This window comes from Macaca thibetana, chromosome 16, assembly GCF_024542745.1.
Source record: "Macaca thibetana thibetana isolate TM-01 chromosome 16, ASM2454274v1, whole genome shotgun sequence".
Lineage (NCBI taxonomy): Eukaryota > Metazoa > Chordata > Mammalia > Primates > Cercopithecidae > Macaca > Macaca thibetana.
Genome location: NC_065593.1, coordinates 48,405,046 through 48,423,193, shown reverse-complemented (window position 1 = coordinate 48,423,193; position 18,148 = coordinate 48,405,046). Strand labels below are relative to the sequence as shown.

Sequence of the window (18,148 nt, the reverse complement as noted above, 5' to 3'; positions counted from 1 at the left end):
TAGCTAGAATTACAGGCACCGGCCACCATGCCTGGCTAATTTTTATACTTTTAGCAGAGACAGGGTTTCACCACGTTGGCCAGGCTGGTCTCGAACTCCTGACCTCAGGTGATCCTCCCGCCTCAACCTCCCAAAGTGCTGAAATTACAGGCATGAGCCACCGTGCCTGGCCCTAAATCTTTTTTGTGAAGGTCAGATAGTAAATATTTTAGGCTTTGTGGGCCACATGTGGTCTCTGTTGCATATTTCTCTTTGTTTCTTTTCTTTTTCTTTCCCAGTCCTTTAAAAGTGTAAAAACCATTCTTAACTTGATGGGCTATTTAAAAACAGACTGTAGATTAGATTTGATCTATTGGTTGTAGACTGAATATAAGAAGATGATATGTGAACACTTTTTATAAAACAAGGTTCATATGGGTATCAATCACTGCTCATATCTTATTACCATGTGAAATTTTTTTCTGTCTGTATTCTGTCTATATGGTTAAAAACCTGAAAATGCATAGAAGATATTAATGCTAGAGATTGGCTGAGACCCTATACAAACTTACAGAATTGCAGAATTGTATTGCTGAAAGAAATCTTAGAGATTATCTAATTTGAACCCCTTATTCGTTTTACAGATAATATGACTAAAAACTAATAAACATGATTAACTAACTAACTTACAAATACTGGAGGAATAGCAGGCCTTCAAATGAATCCTTATGTAATTCAGTCAAATAATTTTCATTGAGAATTCTGGAAAATGAAAAATTATTTTCTAGATCAAAATGCAAACTACAACTATTTGCTACAAAGGATTAACTCCTACATGTGGAGGAAAGCTGGGTGATGGTAATTTCAAGATGGTGGTATCTGCTCTGCTTTCATTCAAACCTTTTCTTACATTTTCCTTTTTGTGTCCATCTCTCTCCACCACCACCACCACCACACACACACACACACACACACACACAAGCACACCCCTACCCACTCTTCCCACCAAATTATCTATTTAATGCCTCCTCTCTAGATCACAAAGTCCCTGTTCGAATCCAACTCTGGTGGCACCAGTATCAGCAGAACTTCCGTTTCCTCCCCTCTTTTCCCAAACCTTGTTATAAAAGCCCCACATGGAACCATGTCAGGGCTGCAAGTGAAGTCATTCGACTTTTTTCTCCCATTAAAAATATTTGAGAACTACAATGTGCATAAAGCACACATAACATAAATGTTGCTTTTATTTTATTTTATTTTATTTTATTTTATTTTAATTTCTGAGACAGGGTCTCACTCTGTTGTCCAGACTGATCTCAAACTCCTGGGCTCAAGTGATTCCCCTGTCTCAGCCTCCCAAGTGTTGCAATTACAGATGTGAGCCACTGCACCTGGCCAAATATTCAGTTTAATAATTATAAAGCAGATACCCATACACCATCATTACGAAAGATCATTGCTAGCATCCCAGAAGCCCCAGGTCCTTTCCAATCACAGCCTCCTCTCTAATCCTTATACATATCCACTATCCTGACCTTTGTAATAATTTTCTTGTTTTTAAAATGTAGCTCCGGCCTGGCACAGTGGCTCACGCCTGTAATCCCAGCACTTTGGGAGGCTGAGGCGGGTGAATCACCTGAGGTCAGGAGTTCGAGACCAGCTTGGTCAACATGGTGAAACTCCATTTCTACTAAAAATACGAAAATTGATTGGACATGGTGGTGGGTGCCCGTAATTCTGGCTACCTGGGAGGCTGAGGTGGGAGAATCACTTGAACCCAGGAGGCGGAGGTTACCGTGAGCCGAGTTCGTGCCACTCTCCTCCAGCCTGGGCGACAAGAACAAAACTCTGTCTCAAAAAATAAAATAAAATAAAATAAAATAAAATAAAATAAAATAAACTGGTAAAGTAAAATAAAATGTAGTTCTGGCTGGGCACGGTGGCTCACACTTGTAATCTCAGCGCTTTGGGAAGCCAAAGTAGGAGGATTGCTTGAGCCCAGAAGTTCGAGACCAGTCTGAGTAATACAGCAGGACCTCATCTCTAGACAAATTTTAAAATTAGCTGGGCATGTTGGCGCACACCTGTAGTCCCAGCTACTGGAGAGGCTCAGATGGGAAGATTGCTTGAGCATGGGAGGTCCAGGCTGCAGTGAGCTGCGTTTGCACCACTGCAAACCCTGTCTCAAAAATAAATTAAATAAAATAAAATGTCGTTTTACCTATTATATGTCAGTCATAAACAACATATTTTAGCTTTGCCTCCTTGAACATTATATAAAAGAAATCATATTACACATATTATTTTCTGTATTACTTCTTTCACTCAATAATCTGTTTGTACATTTAAGATGTATGTTGCTGAGGTTGATTCATTCCAAGACCTGTGTTATGCTTTCAATAAGGTAGTTACTAGCTATATTTGGCTACTGTTAGTGACTGAGGAACTGAATCTTTAATTTACTCATTTTAATTATTTTTAAATTTAAAAGCTGATACTCAATGCAGTCATTAGAAAATTTATTGGATATATGATGCTACTTTTTCAACTGCAAATTTTACAAAATCTAAATATAGATTAAGGTGTTTTGTTTGTCTGTCTGTTTGTTTTGAGACAAGGTTTCACTCTGTTGCCCAGCCTAGAGAGCAGTAGCACAATCACAGCGTACTGCAGCCTCGACCTCCCAGGCTCAAGTGACCCTCCCACCTCAGCCTGCCTAGTAGCTGGGACTATAAGCACACACCGTCATGCCTCGCTAATATTTTTAATTTTTTGTAGAGACGTGGTTTCACTGTGTTGCCAGGCTAGTCTTGAACTACTGGGTTCAAGTGATCCTCCTGCCTATGCCTCCCAAAATGCTGGGATTACAGGCATGAGCTACCTAACATCCAGCCAGGTTAAGTATTTTTATTATTATTATTTACTTTTCTCCCTAGACTGCTCAGCAGAACAGATTAAGTTTTTGTGATAAGAATTTAGCAACCAAATTTAGACTTCAAAGAGTTAGTATGGAAAAAAGAATGTAAACTCCCCAATTAATTTTTATACTAACAACATGTAGAAATGATACCACTTTGGATATTTCGAAGACTTAGTATGAAAATAAAATATCTCATTAATAACATATATAATGACTGCATGTTGGAATGATAATATTTTGGATATAATATATTCACATGTTTCACCTGTTTCTTTTTTAGTTTTATTTTTTAAGTGACTACCAGAAAAGTTAAGATTATGTATGTGACTTGCATTATGTTTCTAATCAATAATAGAAGTATTAATAATACTTCTATTCAGTATACACACACATAATAATACTTTTAATAAGTATTAATAATACTTCTATTATTATATAAAGTATTAATATGCTTCTATTATTATATAATAGAATAATAGAGTATTCCATTGTATGATTATACTACAATGTATTGATTCATCCACTGTGGACAGATACTGAGATTTTTCTAGTTTTTAGTTATTACAAAGAATGCTGCTTTGAACATTCTTATACTTGTATTCTGATAATACTTTTCCTGGGTTTCTCTAGGATATAATAAGGGTACAAAATTGTTTTCCTAAAAAGTTGTGGCAGATTGAGAACATGCCAAGTCTCTAACCATCCAGCCTCTAGCAAATCTCTAAAAATTATAGAACAGAAATAATTTAAAAATCCACAATCTTAACTCAAAATGTGGAAGCAGCTCTACAAATGATCCCCTGTCAGAAATACCCAGGAACTACCTACAAGTTATTGGTTGGGACTGTGGAGTGGAGAAGCCAGAGGTACATCAACCACATATCCTTCCTTGGGCCAGGCAGCAAAGGTGTCTTCCTCCAGGCAGGAGCAATTGGTGTTAGAAAGGGGGCAGGGTCCTGCAGCCCTGGAGGAAGAGTGTACACTCCCTTACTAGCCATCTCCCACACCTTCCTATTATCAGAAGACTCCATCTGGAACACAAGCCCCAGAATCCCATTTCTCCTTTAGAGCTAGGAAACAGGATTGTCTAGTTCCAGCATTTTTTTTTCTTATCAATAAGATATTGAACTAAGGGTGAGGGAAACTATTTTAAAGTGGTCATAACTCCTCTTCTTAGATGACTATGATTGTCATGTGTTTTATTTTTAATTTAGAACTCATGTATAGTTTGTCTATATAAGTTGAACTAATGATGTGACACATAAACTGTTGTGAAAAATGCCAGTTACTAGCTGGGGGTGGTGGCTCACACCTATAATCCCAGGGCAGATCACCTGAAGTCACGAGTTCGAGACCAACCTGGCCAACAAGGCGAAATCCCGTCTCTACTAAAAATACAAAAAACTTAGCCAGGCATGGTGCACACCTGTAGTCCCACCTACTCTGCAGGCTGAGGCATAAGAATCGCTTGAACCCAGGCAGTGGCAGTTGCAGTGAGCCGAGATGGCGCCATTGCACTCCAGCCTGGGGTGACAGAGCAAGACTGTCTCAATTAAAAAAAAAAAAAAAAAAAAAAAGCCAGTTACTTTGAATGTAAGCATTTTTTCCAAAATCATGTATGTGTCTAATTCCTTCTATAAATCAATAAGAAAATGATTTTAAAAATTCAACAAGATCATGGACAGAGGACAGAAAACTCAGAGAAGAAACACAAATGTTCAATAAACATATAGAGATATTTAATTAAATTCATAAGTAATCACAAAAATTCAAATTTAGATGGGATACCTTTTATTCCCCCATAACATCAACAAAAAGTTGTAGAATACCCAGTGGTGAAAAGTGTGGGGAAATGAATGCTGTCATACTCTGTTGACCGTAGTGTAAGTTGGCACAACATTTTCGACAACAATTAAAATTTCATATCTACATAGGCTTCACCCCAACAATTCCATTTCTAGATATGTATTCTACAGAAATACTTGCCCATGTTCACAAAGAAGCATGGATTTCATTGCAGCAATGCATGTAACAAGAAAACTAGACATAATCTAAACATCCATCAATGGGGGAACTATTAAATAAACTATGATACATCCATACTATGGAGTATTATGCAGGAGTTTAAAATGAATGTGGTAACCCTCTAAGTACTGGGAAGGAAAGAAATCTAAGACATATCATGAAGTGAAAGAATCAAGTTACAAGACGTTACCATTTATGTGAAGAAAAAAGATTTTTAAAGCCACACAACAAATCTATTTTACTTTATGTAAATATGTATGTAGGCAAATGGGGAAAAGTCTGGAAGGTTATATACTAAACACAGAGTGTTACCTCAGGGATGAGGGAGTAGGACACAAGGAGGGTTTTTGTTATAGCTGTTATTTCATTTTTATACATTAAGAATGTAATCATGGGCTAGGGATGGGGCTGGGGGCTGGGATTACAAAATGCCTGTAATCCCAGCACTTTGGGAGGCCAAGGTGGGAGGATCACTTGAGCCCAGGAGTTTGAGACCAGCCTAAGCAATATAGGGAGACCCTGTCTCTACAAAAAATAAAAAATTAGGTGGGCATGGTAGCATGTACCTGTGGTCCCAGCTACTTGAGAAGCTGAGATGGGAGGATCACTTGAGCCTGGGAGGTGGAGGCTGCAGTGAGTCATGATTGCACCACTGCACTCCAGCCTGGGGAACAGAGTAAGATCCCGTCTCAAAAAAAAAAAAAAAAAAAATATATATATATATATATATAAAAAACAAAGTATTATTTGTCTGATAAAAAATAAATTTAAATTGACTCTTATTTTAAAGAGAGCCTACCAAATTTAATTTTTAAATAACCACAGGATTGCAATCAACAGAGGTTGATTTGGGGTATGGAAGGGAAACATGTTTTCTCAGAGGTACTGACCTCAAAATTCTATACCAGGAAGGATCTTACAATGCAGTTAGTTTTTTTTGTCATATTTGGAGAGAATATACTCACAGTTTCTCAGTCCAACTGTATGCTTTTCATACATCTTCACCAATGTAAGATATATAGTTTCCTTGGACATTTCTGTGAAGAAACACAGTTCATATCCTTGAATAGGTAGGAAAAGAATGAACAGGATAAGTAAAAGAATCATGGCAACCTTGTGGGGGATATTCAGAAACAGAGAATAACACCTGCTTTCTAATTTCCAGCGCTGTCAGCTTCCCAGTTTGCACAATTAACCAAGAAATAATGTGGGGCCACTGGCACAAATGAGGCATCTCCCGGAAGCTTAGCTTCCTATCCATCCCATCTCTTAGACAGATAATGCCAGTTAATTACTTTGAATGTAAGTATTTTATCCAAAAGCCCTTATGTGTCTAAACTAACTCCTTCTACAAATCAAAAATGGTAAATACTTCAACCGAAAACTGGGCAAAAACTTATCATTATCAACAAATAAGAAGAAAGAAACCCTATGCTGGGTAACACCAAAGCTTTGGCCCGGTGCCCTCTGTTGAAACATCCTAGGCCTTTTCTTTCCACTCCTATCACAACCAATCTGATTTAGCCCCTTCACACTTTACCCCTAGATTTTGCTAGACCTTTCTATTTTGTCTCCCTGAATTAAGCTTTCCCCTCTAGGGCACTCTACATACGGATTCTAAAATAATCATCTGCATGTCTACACTTGAACATTATGCAAAAAATAAAATAATCCTCCTGTTTTAATCATCTAATCTCTTTTGGTTGGAAATTTTCAATGGCTTTCCATATGTCATTGTGTAACTTTTAAACTCCCATACCTGATAATCAAAGTTTTACATAATTGTTTCTTCATTGCTCCCTCACCTGATTCTTTGCAGCCAGATTGGTTTACTAAATTCTCACCATATCTGTAGCCATGCCTTTGCCTAGACTGTACTCCCATTTTTTTCCTTATTTAACAAATTATAGCTACTTTTTAAGCCCCAAGTAAAGTTTTAGCTTATCCAGATTTCTCTGACCTCCAAATCTCAAGATCTCAGTTTCTGGTGAATTCTAGCACCGATGGTCTGCATTATCTTTTAGTACCTAATTATATACACCTCCTTTTTTATGCCTATTCTCTTTCTTCCCTCCTATCATTTTCATGTTCTAGGGACAGTAGCATACTTGGCTCTGGATTGGACACAAAATGAGTGCTACATATAGAAAGCCAGTGACAAAGATGAGTTCTGGCCATAGCTAAAGGACTGAGTAATCATGTTAACAGCCAACACTCCTACATATGCTAGGCACTGATGAAGTGTTTCATATATTCACTCACCTAAATTTCACAACAATCTTATGAAATGGTGACTAGCATAATCCCCAGTTTAAAGATGAGGAAATTGAGTTACAGAGCAGAATAACTTGCTCAGGGTCACCAAGCTAATAAATGACAGTCCTGGGTTCAGACCCAGGCAGCCTGGCTCCAGAATCAACTCTTAACCATTTAGAACATCATCACTGAGATGGGGAGAGGGACAGGCTGCTGTGAAGAGGGTGAAGTGAAAATGGGAGGAGAGCAGCGGTTAAGCAATGACGTGATGGGGCTAAATGAAAACGGATAAGAAAACAAGTAAGAGCAATCACAAGTAAAAGACTGGAGAAGGGGCCTAATTGTAAAGGATAATGAGGAGAAGGAAGAGATTGCAGGCAGAGGTGAAAGCAGAAAGTTAGTTGTCAGTATGGCTTGGGGAGATAAAGAAGGCCCAGGAAGGCCTCCAGGAAAAGGCTGCCGTGTGAGGCAGGACACAGAGGACAATGGAGGAAAGGTGATTCTTACAAGATGGTGAAGGTGCCATTGTAGGTGTTGGGCTCTGGCACAGGCACTCAGCAGAGCCTCTGCTTTGGGCTGAGATCAGTACATGACAGCATCTCATCTCCACAGGTACAGAGCTCACATATGTTGGTGCTTGTGGAGGCCTTCTGTTCCTCTGGTGCAGTTAAAGCCTTATTTTGGGGGTAACTTTCAGACCGCATCAATGAATCCTGAGTAGATTCTAGTTCAGTAGGTGGACCTGTGACTTCAGTCAGTTTTCAATGCAGAGTCTGAACCTGGTCTGGACAAGGAGCTGTAGTCTTCTCCAGGGCTGTAGAATGTCCAATCTCTGTAGTGGGTTCTGGAGTGATGGCAAGTCCCAGGTCTGGAGGCTGAGTTGAGGTCTCCTCCATGGTTGGAGATGGTTTAACCTCTATAGTAGGTTCTGTAGTTATGGTAAGCTCCAGGTCCAGAGGTTGAACTGTGACTTGAGTCAGGTTTGAATGCTGAGCCTGACCCTTGTCTGGAGGTGGAAGTGTCACCTCAAGGTGCTCTGGAGGAGGAGCTGTAGTCATCAGGGCTGTAGAAGTTTCAACCTCTGTAATAGATTCTGGAGTGATGGTAAGCCCCAGATCCAAAGGTTGAACTGTGACGCTGGGTGATGTTGGATGCTGAGCTTGATCCTGGCCTGGTGTTGGCACGGACATCTCAAAATATACAGGAGGTTGAGCTACAACCTCCTTACGTAGCTCTGGAGACCAAGTTAGGGTCTTCTGCATGGTTGGAGAAGGTTCAACCTCCATAGTGGATTCTGGAGTTAAGGTAAGTTCCAGATCCAAAGGTTGAACTGTGGCTTGAGTCAGGTTTGAATGGTGAGTCTGAACCTGGTCTGGATGTGGAAGTGTCACCTTAGGGTGCTTTGGAGAAACTAGAGTCTTCTTCAGGGGTGTAGAATGTTCAACCTCCATAGTGGGTTCTGGAGTGATAGTAAGTCCCAGGTCCAAAAGTTGAGCTGCAATGCTGGTTGACATTGGATGCTGAGCTTGATCCTGACCTGGCGTTGGAACTGTTACCTCTTAATATACTGGAGGTTGGGGTACAACCTTAGGAGGCTGAATTGGGGTCTCCTGCGTGGTTGGAGAAAGTTCAACCTCTGTCGTGGATTCTGGAGTGATGGTAAGCCCCAGGCCCAAAGGCTAAACTGTGACACTGGGCAGTGTTGAATGCTGAGCTTGATCCTGACCTGCTGTTACCTCATAATGAGCTTGAGGTTGAGCTGCAACCTCTGTAGGTGGCTCTGGAAGCTGAGTTGAGTTCTCCATGGTTGGAGAAAAAAAAACATGGTTGTGGAGTTGTGGTAAGTTCCAGGTGCAAAGGTTGAACTATGACCTGTTAGGTTTGTGTGCTGAGCCTGAACCTGGTCTGGAGGTGGAAGCATCACCTCAGGGTGTTTTGGAGGAGCAGTAGTCTTCCTCAGGGTTGTAGAATGCTCAGCCTCCATAGTGGATTCCGGAGTGATAGTAAGCCCCAGCTCTAAAGGTTGAAATGTGACACTGGGTGATACTGGATACTGGGCTTGGTCCTGGCCTGCTATTGCAACTGTCATCTCATGCATTGGAGGTTGAGCGGCAACCTCCTGAGGTGGCTCTGGATGCTGAGCTGGGACCAGCTGCTGGCTTGAAGGTTCTACCTCCATAGGGGGCTCTGGAGTCTGAGCTGGAACCCCCTGCTGAGTTAAGAGATGGTTCCACCTCCTGAGGGAGCTCTGGAGGTGAAGATGGGGCCATCTGCTGGGTCTGAGAGGGTTCTACCACCACAGGTGCCTCTGAGGACTGAGCAGGGCCTGCCTGCTGGACTGGAGAGGATTCTACCTCTTTAGGTGGCTCTAAAAGCTGAATTGGGGTCTGCTGTAGGACTGGAGATGGTTCGACCTTCTCAGGTGGCTCTGATGGCTGAGCTGGTATCTCCCGCTGCAGTGGAGGACTGACCTCTTCGGTGGACTTTGGAGGATGACCTGAGGCTTCTTGCTGGGTTGCAGATGGTTCAACCCTTAGGGGGCTCTGGTGGCTCAGCTGGGAACTCTTGCTGGACTGGAGAAGGTTCTACTTCCTTTGAGGGATCTGGAGTCTGAGGTTGGGCTTCTCGCTGGGCTGGAGAAGACTCAGCCTCCTCAGGGGTCTGTGGATGCTCAGCTGCAGCCTCTTGCTGGGTTGGAGAGGGGTTCTCATTATTAACCGGTTCTGGAGATTGAACTGAAGTCTCCCGTTGACCTGCTAAAGGTCCAGTGTCTTCTGATGACTCTAGAGGCAGAGATGGGCCCCCATGCTGGGTGGTGCAGAAGGTTCTACATCATTACCTGGCCCTGAGAGCTGAGCTGTAGCCTCCTGGTGGATTGGAGAAGTTCCTACCTCTGCAGTAAGCTCTGTTGCTATGGTGAGCTGCATGTCTGGAGGCCTAATAGTGACATTGGGCAAATCTGAATGCTGAGCTTGGTGGTGACCTGGAGGTGAAATTGTCACTTCATGATGTGCTGGAGGCTGAGCTGGGGCCTCCTGCTGGGCTGGAGAAGATTCAGCCTTCCCAGAAGACATAGAAGGCTGAGCTGGCTGCTTCTGCTTACTGGCGGAAAGTTCAGGCTCCACAGGAGGATCCGGAGGCTCAGTTGGGGCCTCCTCCTGGCTTACAGAAGGTTCCACTCCTCTGGAGGCTGAGCTGGGGCCTCCTGCTGGGCTTTGGAAGATTCAGTCTGAAGTTATGGTAACCTACACATCCGCAAGTTTAACTGTAACACTGGACAAGTTAAAAGGAGGTTGATCTTCACCTGGAGGGTGAATTGTCACCTCATGATTTGGTGGAGTTTGAGCTCCACTCTCCATAGAGGACTCTGGAAGCTGAGTTGGAGCCTCTTGCTGGGCCTCAGAATGTTCAACCTCCCAGGAGACTCAGAAGGCTCAGCTGGCTCTTCCTGCTCACTGGGGGAAGGTGCATACTCCATAGGAGGACCTGAAGGCTCAGTTGGGGCCTCCTTCTTGGTTGCAGAAGGTTCCACCTCCTCTGGAGGCTGGGTTGGGATCTCCTGCTGGGATGGAGAAGATTCTGCCTCCTCGATAGGCTCTGAAGTTATGATCTCCACATCTGCAGGTTTCACTGTAACGCTGTAATGCTGGGCAAGTTAGAATGAGCTTGATCCTCACCTGGAGGGTGAACTGTCACCTCATGATTTGGTGGAGTTTGAGCTGCACTCTCTGTAGAGGACTCTGGAGGATGAGCGGGGGCCTCCTGCTGGGTCTCAGAAGGTTCAACCCCCCAGCCCCCACAAGAAACTCAGAAGGCTGAGCTGGCTGCTTCTGCTTGCTCACTGGGGGAAAGTTCAGCCTCCACAGGAGGATCTGGAGGCTCAGCTGGGGTCCCTTGCTGGGTTGCAGAGGGTTTCCTCTCCTTAGGGCACTCTGGTGTCCGAGCTGGAGCCTCTAATTGTGTTGAGGAAGAGTCCATCTCCTTGGTGTGCTCTGGAGGCTGAGCAGTGGCCTGTTCCTGGCTTGATGTAAGTTCCTTACCTGGCTCTGGAGTTACCACAAGCTCCACACCCACAGGTTTGACTGTGACACTGGGCAAGTGTCAGTGCTGAGCTTCACTCCAACTTTTCAATGGAACATTTACCTCATGATGTATCAATGGCAGAGCTACCATCTCTTCAGAGGCAGGTCACTGCTGTGCTGGGGCCTCCCGCTCTGTTGAAGAAGAGTGGACCCCCTCAAGGCAGAGCTGGGGCCTCCTGCTGGGTTGAAGAAGGTTCTCCCTCCTCAGGGAGCTGTGGAAGCTGCTCTGGGGCTTCTTCCTGGAGTGAGGAGGACTGGATCCCTTCAAGGGTCTCTGGATTTTGAGTTTCGGGCTCTAGACGGAGTTGAGAAAGACTGACTCGCTCAGGAGGCCCTGGAGGCTCATCTGAGTTCACCCGGAGTTCTGGAGGCAGGCTGCCCAGATACAGTATATCCATATTTGAATCCAAATACTCATCCTGCAAAGTTTGTTTCTGACACTGAAGTTTTGATACAAATAGATGTGGAGTTCCAACAACAACCTTAGCAAGCTTCCAATGCTTAGCTAGATCTTTCTTCAGGTTCTTGGGCAACAGTAAACTTGGTTGCTTTTGAATTCTTATTTATTTTATTTTATTTTTAAGTTTATTTATTTGTTTATTTATTTATTTATTTATTTATTCATTTATTGAGACAGTCTCGCTCTGTCACCCAGGCTGGAGTGCGGTGGCGTGATCTCGGCTCACTGCAACCTCCACCTCCCGGTTCAAGCGATTCTCCTGCGTCAGCCTCCTGAGTAAGTGCAGGTGCGTGCCACCACGCCCTGCTAATTTTCTGTATCTTTAGTAGAGACGGTGTTTCACCGTGTTATCCAGGATGGTCTGGATCTCCTGACCACGTGATCCGCCCGCCTTGGCCTCCCAAAGTGCTGGGATTACAGGTGTAACCCACCGCGCCCCGCCTGAATTCTGACTATCTAGAGGTGGAAGAAGTAAAGAGTTTAATCTGCCTGATGATCTGCAGCCTGAGCTAGATCTGCAGTTTGAACCTTACTTTTGAGGCGAAGAGGCCGAGCTAGGGTCTGATTCTGATCCCAGTTCAGCATTGGAACCACCTCTGGGAGTCATCCAGATCCTGGTGTGCAGCCGCTAACTGCTCTGGCCCCGGGGGCAGCTCTCCAGCTGAATCCGTGTCCAGGAATGGAACCAAAGTCTGGGTCAAAGTCTCAGTCGATTCCTGAGGCGGAGCTGACATCTGGGAGGAAGCAGAGGACCCCAGGTAATCAAAGTCCCCAGGGTCTGCCGGTGGGGGCGGGGGGCGGGGGTAAGCGCAAGGGAAGATTCGGGTGGGAGATTGGGGGAGCGGGAAAACCAGGGCTCAGTCGGCCCCAGAGGGTCGGAAGTCGGCTGGAGCGGGTCCTGGACCCACTCCAGAGGCTGAGCCTCCTGAACTAGTAGCCATAGTAGTTGCCAACTTAAGGAGGGGCCGTGGGACCCAGAGGTGCAGCTGGGACATGACATGCTCTGGCGCCGCGCACTTAGCGGGAGCCATTCTGGCAGCCCCTGAGACGCTTGCGCCCCTGACAACCGCGCGCCCCGCCCCGTCCTTTATGACACCTTTATTTACACCGCCTTTGTTAGGCTCAGGTCCAGATCCGCTCCGCGTCACCAGGGCGATCTTATCCCACAATCCCACCCAAACCCCTCTTCCCGTCCCACCCCACCCCCGAACACCCCTCCCTTCCGCTTAGCGAGAAAGGATTTGGGCCGCAGACCCGGGTGGTCCCGCTACTCCAGCCGCCTGTTGTGGTGGGGTGTGGTGGGATAGGGACGCGGCAGAGCTTCCCAAGGAAGTCACAGGACCTCGGGATATTCAGAAGTGCTAGTCCCATTCTGGCAGCCTGAACTGCCTCCTCCAAGCTGAAATCCGAGAGATACTCTTCCTCCTCTTGGCCATACTGCTTCCAGGGAGAGCAACTGACCTGCAAAACGTGCGCCAGTTAGGGTGGCAGGCAGGACGTACATTACAGTCATTTATTCCAAAATGTCGCCATTTTCGCTAAACTTTTGATATCTTTTGTTGCATGTTTGATAATTAATTCACCACCCGATTAGGAAGGAGCTGTCAGGGAATAAACGAGGACTCCAAATTTTCTGTAGGAGAGGTTTTGGGGAGTGGGCAATTCAGTCTGGGGGAGAAGGCTTTAATCCGAGTGAAGAGCCCTTTGCACTAGCCTAGAAGGAGGCTGAACTGTCATCCTGCCTTGACTCACAACCATTACCCTAGAAGTTACAGCACTACTCTTCAGAGGTCTACCCTGCGTGCACACACGGAGAAAACACGTAGTTCGTGAAAGTCAGCATGTTAAATTCTTTCCTGAAATGTGACTGTAACTAGAACCCAGCTGACTTCCCCACAGTCATTCTCTGAGACTGAGTCTCACTCTGTCGGCCAGGCTAAAGTGCAGTGGCCCAATCTCAGCTCACTGTAACCTCTGCCTCCCTGGTTCAAGCCATTCTGCCTCAGCCTCCCGAGTAGCTGAGATTATAGGTGCCTGCCCCGCTAATTTTTTTGTATTTTTAGTAGAGATGGGGTTTCATCATGTTGGCCAGGCTGATTTTCAATTCCTGACCTCAAGGGATCTGCCCGCCTTAGCCTACCAACATGCTGGGATTACAAGTGTGAGCCACCATGCCCAGCCTCCCCACAGCCATTCTTACCTATTTTATTACTCATTGTCTGGCACAATCACCAGTATGTGAACTCCAAGGTGCTTCATCTTATTCCAGTGCCTAGCATAGGCATATGGTGCATAGTAATAGTGCCAGAGATTTTATTTTGGATACACCTGACATTTATCAATACCAAGTGTGCAAAGAAAAGAGATTATTTCAGTCTTCCCATTCAGTAGCTCCTGCTTGAGTATATGACCTGAAGAACACATAAGAAGAACCCACCACTCATCCCCCTCCCCAAGTTCCTAACCCCTGTTAAAAGAAGAAATACACGTACCTCTATAAATTTTACAAGCAACTAAAATAACTAGAGGTTCATCTGCATTTATAAGGTTATTTGGGAATGCAAGTATCTACTGAGTGTTAATTCTTGAAATAATTTACACATTCCTGTGGATTTCTTACATCACCAATTCTTTCTTATATGTCTATTCATTTTAAGTGTAGTATATGATTATATTCATGAAATTCAAATGATACAAATAAACTCAAATCTATTTGTATTAGAAATTAGTAAGAATTAACAGTAAAGTTAATTCTTTATTGATTTGTTTATGCACCTTCCTCTATCGCTGGTTTATAAGCTCCATAAGTGCTAGAGGAAACCATATCTTATTCTTTTTTCATTCCCAGAACCAAGCACAGTTCTTGGCATATAATAGAGGATAGATGATCTGTTGATTGAGCAAATGAATAAAACAATAAACAAGTAAAAAATAAAATTACTTCTGGCAAGGCACGGTGGCTAACGCCTGTAATCCCAGCACTTTGGGAGGCCGAGGCGGGTGGATCACGAGGTCAGGAGATCGAGACCATCCTGGCTAACATGGTGAAACCCCATCTTTACTAAAACTACAAAAAATAAAAATAAAAAATTAGCTGGGTGTGGTGGCGGCCGCCTGTAGTCCCAGCTACACGGGAGGCTGAGGCAGGAGAATGGCATGAACTCAGGAGGTGGAGCTTGCAGTGAGCCAAGATCATGCCACTGCCCTCCAGCCTGGGCGACAGAATGAGACTCCATCTAAAAACAAAAGAAAACAAAACAAAATTTAAATTACTTTCTCCAACTGAAGAGAAGGAGAAATGCTTGTAGGGAAGGAGAAATGAAGACTGATTTTCAAATGTTGAGTGCTACTGGGAAGACTGGCCTGTATCATGAGTCACGGTGGAGCCTTTCTGGACAACCAGGATGCTTCAGAAGGACTCTGAGCTGCTGGGTGGTACAGACATTTGTCACCTTGGATAACCTTGCCACAGTTCTTGTTGTCAACAATTTCCCTTCATTTCACTGAAAGAAACAAAGCCCTCCCAGGTGCCTTAGGCCTTTCCTTGATTTTATTTTAAAACATTATTCTGTTTTCTGTATTTGTAAAAGGCAAAAAACACAGAAACTAGGTATATGTGCTAAAGTAGAAAAGAACACTTAAACTAGATAACAGTGGGGGTCAAGTAGTAACCCCAGGCTCTGAGTTCAGTAAATAAATAAATCTAATATGAATTACATTTCTCCTCTCACCTGTCTATTGAGTTGTAGAACATTTCCTTCATTACTGTATCAGTGATGGGCTTTATGCTGTGAAATTCTCAAAACTTAAAGCTTATGAAATGGTCTCAAGATCCAAAGAGCACTAAAAACTCATTACTTACAAAATGATACCAAGTAACTGTTTCATAATTTTTTTTTTTTTTTTGAATCTCGCTCTGTCACCCAGGCTGGAGCGCAGTGGCACGATCTTAGCTCACTGCAACCGCTGCCTCTCAGGTTCAAGTAATTCTCCTGCCTCAGCCTCCTGAGTAGCTGGGATTATAGCACGCACCACCACGCCTGGCTAATTTTTGTATTTTTAATAGAGATGAGGTTTCACCATGTTGCTCAGGCTGGTCTTGAACTCCTGACCTCGTGATCCACCCACCTTGGCCTCCCCAAGTGCTGGGATTACAGGCATGAGCCACTGCGCCCGTCCTGTTTCATAATCTTTACCGTATCTTCATAATATTTGAACGGCTATGTGAAATAGTCACAGGTTGGAAATAAATCATAGTCCAAAAGTTAAATAATACCTCACAGGTAATCATTTCAGTTACAGGAAGTGGAACCAGGACTGAAGAGGATTTTTATGGGTTCAGAATGGGAGAGTGTGTGCTGATTGGTTTCTGAGTATGCCAAAAAGGCTAAAAGAAAGGTACCATTTAAAAATGGGCACAGCGTAAAAAAACAATTAGGGAAGGGTAGGCATATGTAAAATAGGTAAAAGGCGGGGATCAATCAGAGGCAAGCGTGCCAAACAAAAAGAGAGGCTCTCAATCTGTCCATGGATTTATCCAAGACCTTGGCTTTCAGGCTTTAAACTGTCTGGTTTGGAGGTCAGCTTTCACAGGGACCCACCCCTGTCTGCCTAGGATTTGTCTGCCTCCTGCCGCTATCAATACCTTAATTTTAAAGTATTACTTTAAAAATGCTGACAATCATCTGAGCCTCTAGCAAGTCATGATCTTTTTGCTGGTGGGGCGTCTTGCCTCAATGTCACGCCTGCTGACTGATTAGGGTAGTGGTTGCGGAAGGGTTAGGTGGCCATAACAATTTCTTACAATAAGACAATTATGTTTGCCACATTGATTGACTCTTCCTTTCACAAAAGATTTCTCTGTACCATGCATTATTGTTTGATAGCATTTTACCCACAGTAACTCTTTTTTCAAAATTGGAGTCGATCCTCTCAAACTCTGCTGCTGCTTATTAACTAAGCTTATGGAGTATTCTAAATTCTTTGTTGCCATTTCAACACTGTTCACAGCATCTTCACCAGGAGTAGATTCCACCTCAAGAAACCACTTTCCTTGCTCATCCATAAGAAGCAACTCCTGGCCTGGTGCAGTGGCTCATGCCTGTAATCCCAGCACTTTGGGAGGCTGAGGCAGGCGGATCACCTGAGGTCAGGAGTTCGAGACCAGCCTGGCCGACATGGTGAAACTCCATCTCTACTAAAAATACAAAAATTAGCCGAGCATTGTGGCATGCGCCTGTAATCCCAGCTACTTGGGAGTCTGAGGCAGGAGAACCACTTGAACCCGGGAGGCAGAGGTTGCAGTGAGCCGAGATTATGCCACTGCACTCCAGCCTGGGGGACAAGAGCCAGACTTCATCTCAAAAAAAAAAAAAAAAAAAAAAAAAAAAAAAAGGAGCAACTCCTCATCCATTCAAGTGTTGTCATGAGATGGCAGCAATTCAGTTTCATCTTCAGGCTCCACTTCTAATTCTAGTTATCTTGCTATTATCACAACATCTGCAGTTACTCTCCACTGAAGTCTGAACTCCTCAAAGTCATCCATAAGCGCTGGAATCAATTTCTTCTAAATTGTTGTTGTTGTTGTTGTTGTTGTTGTTGTTGTTGTTTTGAGATGGAGTCTTGCTCTGTCACCCAGGCTGGAGTGCAATGGCACGATCTCAGCTCACTGCAACCTCTGCCTCCTGGGTTCAAGAAATTCTCCTGCCACGGCCTCCCAAGGAACTGGGATTACAGGCACTTACCACCACACCTGGCTAATTTTTGTATTTTTAGTAGAGACAAGGTTTCACCTTGTTGGCCAGGCTGGTCTCAAACTCCTGACCTCAGGTGATTCACTTGCCTTGGCCTCTCAAAGTGCTGAGATTACAGGCGTGAGTCACTGTGCCCGGCCTAAACTCCTGTTAATGCTGATATTTTGGCCTCCTCCCATAAATAATGAGTATTCTTTTTCTTTTCTGTTTTTTTTTTTAAGATGGAGTCTTGCTCTGTCACCCAGGCAATCTGGAGTGCAGTGGTGCAATCTCAGCTCACCACAAGCTCCGCCTCCCGGGTTCACGCCATTCTCCTGCCTCAGCCTCCCGAGTAGCTGGGACCACAGGTGCCCACCACGCCCGGCTACTTTTTTTTTTTTTTTTTTTTTTGTATTTTTAGTAGAGATGGGGTTTCACCATGTTAGCCAGGATGGTCTTGATCTCCTGACCTCGTAATCCACCCGCCTTGGCCTCCCAAAGTGCTGGGACTACAGGCATGAGCCACTGTACCTGGCCAAGAGGAATCACCATCTATGTCAGCAATAGCCTTAGAGAATGAACTTCTGAAGTAATAAGACTTGAAAATGGAAATTACTCCTTGATCCATGGGCTATAGAACAGATGTTGTGTTAGCAGTATGAAAACATTGATCTCCTTGTACATTTCCATCAGA

At 44.1% G+C, this 18,148-nt stretch overlaps 2 protein-coding genes and 2 pseudogenes across 7 annotated transcripts in view; 1 reads left to right on the top strand and 3 right to left on the bottom strand.

Moving 5' to 3' along the window:
- The window catches only part of LOC126938550 (leucine-rich repeat-containing protein 37A-like), a 54,649-nt gene extending 44,501 nt beyond the window's left edge, over positions 1-10,148 (bottom strand). The window contains exons 1-2 of the mRNA XM_050762877.1: positions 7,688-10,148; positions 5,890-5,985 (exon numbers count right to left, since the gene is read on the bottom strand). Of these exons, the coding sequence (XP_050618834.1) occupies positions 7,942-8,694 (753 nt within the window). The 5' untranslated portion in view covers positions 8,695-10,148 and the 3' untranslated portion in view covers positions 5,890-5,985; positions 7,688-7,941. The remainder of the gene's footprint in view (positions 1-5,889; positions 5,986-7,687) is intronic.
- The window catches only part of RPL23 (ribosomal protein L23), a 355,976-nt gene that overhangs the window by 160,989 nt on the left and 176,839 nt on the right, over positions 1-18,148 (top strand). The window lies entirely within an intron of this gene.
- Positions 9,707-10,404, bottom strand: LOC126938300 (leucine-rich repeat-containing protein 37A3-like; annotated as a pseudogene).
- Positions 11,970-12,803, bottom strand: LOC126938555 (leucine-rich repeat-containing protein 37B-like; annotated as a pseudogene).